General features: G+C 52.9%; 1 protein-coding gene across 1 annotated transcript in view; it reads right to left on the minus strand.

Moving 5' to 3' along the window:
- PYGM (phosphorylase, glycogen, muscle) overlaps positions 1-7,336 on the minus strand; it is a 12,940-nt gene continuing 5,604 nt past the window's right edge. The window contains exons 9-20 of the mRNA XM_010838005.1: positions 6,918-7,010; positions 6,525-6,671; positions 6,227-6,390; positions 5,822-5,936; positions 5,185-5,286; positions 4,693-4,840; positions 4,330-4,388; positions 4,062-4,203; positions 3,412-3,619; positions 831-965; positions 553-619; positions 1-439 (exon numbers count right to left, since the gene is read on the minus strand). Of these exons, the coding sequence (XP_010836307.1) occupies positions 290-439; positions 553-619; positions 831-965; positions 3,412-3,619; positions 4,062-4,203; positions 4,330-4,388; positions 4,693-4,840; positions 5,185-5,286; positions 5,822-5,936; positions 6,227-6,390; positions 6,525-6,671; positions 6,918-7,010 (1,530 nt within the window). The 3' untranslated portion in view covers positions 1-289. The remainder of the gene's footprint in view (positions 440-552; positions 620-830; positions 966-3,411; positions 3,620-4,061; positions 4,204-4,329; positions 4,389-4,692; positions 4,841-5,184; positions 5,287-5,821; positions 5,937-6,226; positions 6,391-6,524; positions 6,672-6,917; positions 7,011-7,336) is intronic.

Below are 7,336 nucleotides of genomic sequence, written 5' to 3' on the forward strand. Positions count from 1 at the left end.
TCCCAGCAGAGAGGGGAGTAAGGAGGCTCCCCAGGAGAATCAATTTATTGGGGAGTGGGTGCGGTTGGTCAAATCCATAGACGGGAGGGGCTGGGGAGCCCGAGGACAGTGTGGGAGCAGTGTCCTTCGTCACGCTGAACACTGGGAGCTCGAGGATGATGGGAAATGGGGGTTCCAAGGAGAGGGTTAGAGATCTAACTCCAGTACCCCACCCTCTGGACGAGGAGCTGGAGCTGGCCCAAGGGACTGCAGACAGACTCAGGGGCAGGTTTGGGTCTGGTCTAGAGGCTCAGATCTTCTCATCCGGGGCCGGCATGCGCTGGCGGGTCGGCTCCACGCCCCAGATCTCCCTGGCGTACTGGGCAATAGTGCGGTCACTGGAGAACTTGCCAGATGTAGCTATGTTCCGGATCACCATCCGCGTCCACTCTCTCGGGTTCTAGAGGCCACAAGGAAGCTCTGGGTTTGCTCTGCGAGTGGGATCCCCACCTTCCACCTCATTCTAACCAGGGCCGCCAAAGCCCTGCCAACCCCTGGCCCAGGACCCCTCACCTTGTACAAGGCACTGACTCTTTCCTGGCATTTAACGTACTCTTCATAATCCGCAAAGACTTTAAACCTGGAGGGGAATGGAGAAGTGGGAAAGTCTCCTGGGGTTGAGGGCCAAGCCCATCCTGTCCTATTGGATTCCTGAGGACCTAGACAGTGATGCTGCTTCCAAAGGAATGTGGCCGCAACTGCCCTGAAGCCATGTCCAGCCTCTCCACTGCTCCTGAGCCCTATTCAGCCCTGCAACCCCACGTACGCGGGTCCCTGGCCCGCCAGCTCACCGGTCATGGTGCATGAGCATGTTGACAATGTCCTTGAATAGGTCAGGCTGTTTGGGGGAGAAGAAGCCACTGCTCAGCTGGTCAATGATGTGCCGAAGCTCAGGAATCCGGTCATAATACTCCTGGGCATTGTACCTGTGGGGGAAGAGCCATAGTCAGCACCCTGGAAAGGGGTTCCTGGCTCCTCCTCCAGCAAATATCCAGAAAGGTCCAAGCCCCAGGGTGAAAACTCAGGTCCAGCCTGCTACTGTCCTCTCTACAGCTGCTGCACTTGCTCCGGAAGTCCTTCCACTCTTCTTCCCACACACCATCACTGTCACCCAACAGGTCTGTTTCCTCCATAAATGGCTTTTCTTCCCCACCATCCTAAGTCCATCCTTGGCCTCACTTTCAGGCTCCAGGAGGAGCCAACAGGTACATCCTGAGAAACATCCTTAAACTCAAACTCTCCAGCCATGTTCATCACTGTCCTGGCACCAACTTTCCTCCCCTAGGGGAGGAACTACTTCCTACCCAACGACTTCCTGGGGTAACACAATCACTTCCCGAGCCACCCAGGTTCAAATCTCTCCAGATCAGTTTCGTCTCCTTCCTTCCCCTCTTCCAACCAGAAACCATGGCCTCCTCCTCAACAGTGTCCCTAACCCCCATCCCCAGCACTGGCCTGCTTTAGGGGACTCCCCCTGCCATCTGGTGCCAGCACCACACCGGTCCTCCAACTGGACATTCCTCCCTCCAGTCAAGCCTCCATCCTGCAGCCAAAGGTGTCTGTTTGGAGTCTAGTTCTGAACATGCTGTACTTCACTCAAAACATTTCACATTTCCCTCCTATCCAAAGGACCAAGTCTGAACTTTCTAGTCAAGCCCCACAGGAGAAATTCCTCTCAATATTTAGTGCCTGCTCTTGTAAGCTGAGTGTAAACTGGTACCAACTTTCTTGGAAATGATTTGACAATGTGTATCAGGGGCTTTAAGAATGCATACTTTTTTGACTCAGAAATATCCCCTTCTAATAATTATCTTGGGCTTCCCCAGTGACTCAGCAGTTAAGAATCTGTGTGCAACGAGGGAGACACAGGAGACAAGGGTTTGATCTTTGAGTCGGGAAGATCCCCTAGAGAAGGGCATGGCAACTCACTCCAGTATTCTTGCCTAGAGCATTCCATAGAGAGGAACCTGGCAGGCTACAGTCTATAAGGTCACAAAGAGTCGGATGTGACTGAAGCGACTTAGCACATAGCAAGCATAATAATTATCTTTAGGAAATGATTAGAGATGTGGACATCAGTGTAAAAGATTGGTCATCAAAGGGACATTTATACTAACAAACGAGGAAAATCAACCTTCACGTCCAACTATATGGAATTAGTTAAATAAGTATGGCATTTCCATAGGATGGAATGCTATACAAACATTTAAAATATTTGAAAGACTATTTAATGACATAGAAAATGCTTCAGCAATGTTAAGATAACAGGATTCAATATTGTATATATATTATTTCCAACTTTTAAAAACTACACAGGGACTTCCCTGGTGACACAGTGGTTGACTCCATGCTCCCAATGCAGGGGACACTGGTTCTATCCCTGGTCAGGGAACTAAGATCCCACATGAAGCACAGTGCAGCCAAAAAATTAATTAAAATTTTAAAAAACTACATATATATACACACACATATAAATACGTGAAGAAAAAGAGAACTGTGGCTTTAAATCTGGGGGATGAGATTATGAAAGACAGTTTTCTTCTCTGTAGCTTTGTATTTTTCCAATTAAAGAGCATGGACTGCTTCTATGCTAAGAAAAGAATCATATTTTAAAATAAAATGTTAAAAATGTAATGCCAGGAAGATTGTCTCTGAAGATCTGCATTTCTGACCACAAACCCAGGTATAACTTAACTACCATACTCATGTTTCCCTTTTTGCCATGGCTGCCAGGGAGCTGAGAATTTCATTTTACTCCCAATTCCAGAAATGATATTATTTCTTTGAGTTGATATTATTTTCTCTTCCTTTTCCTTCAGCTCTGTGTTACTTCTGTCTCTGCTCATTTCATTCAACTTATTTGTTATGCTACCTCAAAAGTTTTCTAGACTTCTGATGGCCATAAGTAAGACCTTGTGCAGGGACTTCCCTGGTGGTCCAGAGGTTAAGAATCCACCCTGCAGTGGCGGGGACATGGGTTTGATCCCTGGTTGGGGAATTAAGATCCCACAAGCCTCGGAGCAACCAAGCCCTTGAAACACAACTAGAGAGTCTAGAGAGTTTGTGCACTACAACAAAAGATGCCACATGACATGATGCAACCAAGATCCCACATGCTGCAACTAAGACCCAAGGCAGCCAAATAAATTTTAAAAAATGGACTATCAAAGAGTACATAGTAAACCAAGTCCAAAAACATGAGTAATCAAAACCATGTAAATGCATTAAAGTGTTAACTCGCCAAAAAAAAAAAAATGACCTTGCGCATCCTGGACCAGCCTTTCCAGTGGTGCCTCTTGCTCCCAGCTTTACCCTCCAGCAGTCCCACCTTGGGGCCTCCTGCCCATGGACTAAGAACTCTGCAGCCCTTACCCTTTCTGGTCAAGCCTTTCCACGTCCTCCACCCGCATGCCAAAGATGAAGAAGTTCTCCTCTCCCGCCTCTTCCGCCATCTCCACGTTGGCCCCGTCCATGGTGCCAATGGTCAGAGCCCCGTTGAGCATGAACTTCATGTTGCCAGTGCCTGAGGCTTCAGTGCCCGCAGTAGAGATCTGCTCGGAGAGGTCAGCAGCCGGGATCACTGCGGGGTGGCAGCAGGGGACACACTCAGCTCCAGAAAGAGCCCGCATGTCAGCTAGAGGCTCTGAAGTTAGTCTGGTCCCAGGCCTGGCCAGATTCAGAGTCCCCTTCCTCCAGCCCTCCAGTCTTCACCAACTGTCTCCTTCTCACTGACCCCTCTCCACCTCTTGTTGATTCTTGAACATCTGGGATCTAACCTGGACTCCTTCCACCCCCCAGCTCCACTGTGTGATTTGAAGGGCACTACTGAGGCCCCTCTCCCCTGTAATTTCATCCCATCTTGCGTGACATTCCACCACTAAGGGAACATCCTCATGATTTGAGTATTGTCTTCTCCAGATTCTTCTTTAAAGTACCAGTACCCCAGGAAGAGGAGATTAATATCTCTTCCAGGGACTGAACTCATCAGAGCTTCCCTAGGGTCCCCACTGGAGGCACCGTACCTTTCTCGGCCAGCGAGACTCGGTAGTTCTCCAGGAAGATCACACGAAGGCGGTCTCCCACCACCGGGTCGTGGTTGACCACATCCCCAATGGCTGTGATGAGTTTGATGATCATCTTGGCCATATGGTACCCAGGGGCAGCCTGTGGGGGCACACTTTGGGGTCAGCTCCACAGCCTGGCCTCCTACCCCCATCCTGCAACCCAACCAAGCTGACCTCAACCTGGATATCAAAGGACCACAGCCATGATCCGGGCTCAGCCTCTCACCTTCCCTCCAATCATCACAGTCCGAGGCACAAAAAACTTATTGGGTTCCTTCTTGATACCTATGGAGAAACAGAGGGATCCAGTGAATGGGCCAGGTTTTCCCTCTGGGCTGTAGCACCTGATGGCATCCAGTCAGCCAGGACTGGGCTGGGCAATAACAGGCCTGACTTGGGCTGGCTTGGTGACCTCATATCTGTCATGTCCCCCCTCTCTGAGCCTTGGTTTGCCCATCTGTGAAGTGGGGATAATTCCATGTCCCAAGAGTTTCCCTGAGTACAAAGGAGATGTTGATGGAGAAGTATGCAGTATGCTGGGAGGTACACAGAGGCAGGAACAGGAGCCAGAGGGAAGCCTGCCACTCACGGTTGTACAGCGTGATGACATGGAGGCAGTTGAGGAGCTGGCGTTTATATTCGTGAATCCGCTTCACCTGGATATCGAAGAGTGAGTTGGGGTTGATGTGGACTTTGTATTCCTTCTCCAGGTACGCAGAAAACTTTAACTTGTTTTCCTGAAGGCAGGAGAGGGAGAAGAGCTCACCAATAGGCCTCAGCCTCAGGAAATCCTACATTCTCATTTCCTTCCCAGGAAGGTGAGGATAGAAGGCCACCTTGCCACCTTCATCCACTCCTGCATCAGGGCAGACATTGCTAAGCAACGTCAGCACTCTTTCAGTGAGGTCAGATGATGCCTTCCCACCATGGACTGATTCCAGGCAACTTCTACCAATGGCCTGAGGTTGCAGCAGAGATGAGCTCCATGGGCCATTCCTGACACGGACGTCCGGCCCTTCCAGCACTCTCCACTCTGGCCCCAGCACAGGTGTCTGTCCCAGTTTGCAGCACTGCTCCTCACCTGCTTCACTTTGGCCACATCCCGGATAAAGGATTCATCATCCACATAGGACAGCAGTTTGCGCAGCTGATCCAGGTCTGCGATGTATTCCTCTCCGATGCGCTGTAGGGAGATGGCGCTCAGTTAGGCCCCTGGCCCTCCCCTGTCCTCCTTCACAAAGGGGTCCGTTTCCAGGTCAAACAAGCAGAGTCCACTGCCAACAGAGCCTTCTCCTGCAGCCTCCCAGCTAGGGGGCAGGGCACGTACGCACTTCTCTCCTCCCTTCCTGACCTTGAGCTCGGATGGCTGACGCCCATCTGACCCCCACAGGCCCTTGTCCTGGCCTTTTCCTCTCACAGGCAGTGACTTCGAGGGCCTGCAATCTCTGCTCCTTTCTGGTCTTACTTAAGATGTGACCTGCTGATAACCCTCCATCAGGCTGTGAACTTCCTCGGGTTGACCTTCATAGCCAGGGCCTCCATTAGCTCACATAAAAGGTGGTTCCCCTCCTCCAGACACATGCAAGGCTGGGGAACGCAGTGCAGAATGGATTTCAGCCCTCAGCTGGGGGCCCTCCAGGGAAACACACACACAGCTGCACCTGGCTGCGCCTTGCAGTGACTGTGCTGACCGCTACTGGCCATCCACGACTTCTCACCTCAGCAATGATCTCTGCCAGCCCAGGGTTACACATCACCAACCAGCGCCGAGGGGTGATCCCATTGGTCTTATTCTGGAACTTATGAGGCTCCAGCTCGTAGAAGTCCTTGAAGCTACAGGATAGGGTCAGAAGATCATCAATCACCCCTGTGGAATGAGGGTCTTCTCCCTGGGGCCCCTACTCTGATTTCTTGATGAAAGGGTCCTGGAGGTGAAGGGGAGGGGGGTGCTGTGTGTAAGAGGGGACATCCCAGAACGGGACTGGACTGGATAGCAAGCCTTTGACCCTCGTAAGAGCCGTGCTACCTGTGGAAGGAGCCAGCAGAGGGTGGCTCTGAGTGACCAGTACCAGGCAGTGGGCGGGGCCCAGCGGGAGGGGCGGAGTCTGGGGAGCGGGTCTCACATGGTCTTCTTGAGGATCTCCGAGTGGATGCGAGCCACGCCATTGACGGCATGAGACCCGGCGATGCACAGGTGTGCCATATTGATGCGCTTCACCGCGCCCTCCTCCACCAGCGACATGCGCCGCAGTCGGTCTACATCCCCTGGGAACGCGGCTGCCACCCGCTGTGCCGGGAGAGACCAGAGCTAGGACGAGGACCCAGAACACAGGTTCCCAGCCCCTACCCCCAGATCTTCGCCCATAGCCTTCCCCAGGCCCTCCACGTCCCCACCCTCCACCCCAGGCCTTCTCCACTCACGTTAAGGAAGCGCTGGTTGATTTCATAGATGATCTGGAGGTGCCGCGGCAGCAGGGTCTCTATGAGGTGCACAGGCCAGCGCTCCAGGGCCTCGGGCAGCACCGTGTGGTTGGTGTAGGCACAAGTCTTCACAGTCACTTCCCATGCCTGACAGGTGGGGTGGGGAGGCAGGACCCCCGGGGCTTAAGCCGGATGGCTCTCCACACACACTGTGCAGCCAAGAGCCCCAGCCCTGCCACCGCCAGGCCAGGTTCTAGGACACCCGCCTCTGGGTCTCACACCCCTGTCTGTTCAGTGGGGGATCCACCCACATCTATCCCCTCCCCAGAGTGGGAAGGGAACCCTGAGATGGAGAGGGTGAGGCAGGAGTGGGGGAGGGGCCCCGAAGCCCACCTTTTCCCACTCCAGGCGCTCCTGGTCCACCAGAATCCTCATCAGCTCAGGGATGGCCAAGGAGGGGTGGGTGTCATTGAGCTGGATGGCCACCTAGAGAGGAGGGGTGTGGAGGACGGTTGGAGTCAATCTGGGCCCAAGGCTACAGTCACTGTCTTTTGCCCCTTCAGAGCACCCCCTGCCCAGGGCCCCTTGTGGTTCTAGGTGGAGGCCCTCAAGGGGGTAGTTGTGGAGCAGGAGGAAGAGGAGAGCGGATTATATTGAGGATCCTCAAGCAGATACCCCTCACACCCACCCCCAGCCTCCACTTCTTCATCTATTAAATGGGCGTTGCAAGCTCAGGCTGGAGGTGCGAGGGAAGGCACCACTCACCGGAGGTATAGAGACCGACCCTCCCTGGGGCCTGGTACCTTATCTGG

This window comes from Bison bison, unplaced genomic scaffold (genome assembly GCF_000754665.1).
Source record: "Bison bison bison isolate TAMUID 2011002044 unplaced genomic scaffold, Bison_UMD1.0 scf7180017864089, whole genome shotgun sequence".
Taxonomy (NCBI): Eukaryota; Metazoa; Chordata; class Mammalia; order Artiodactyla; family Bovidae; genus Bison; species Bison bison.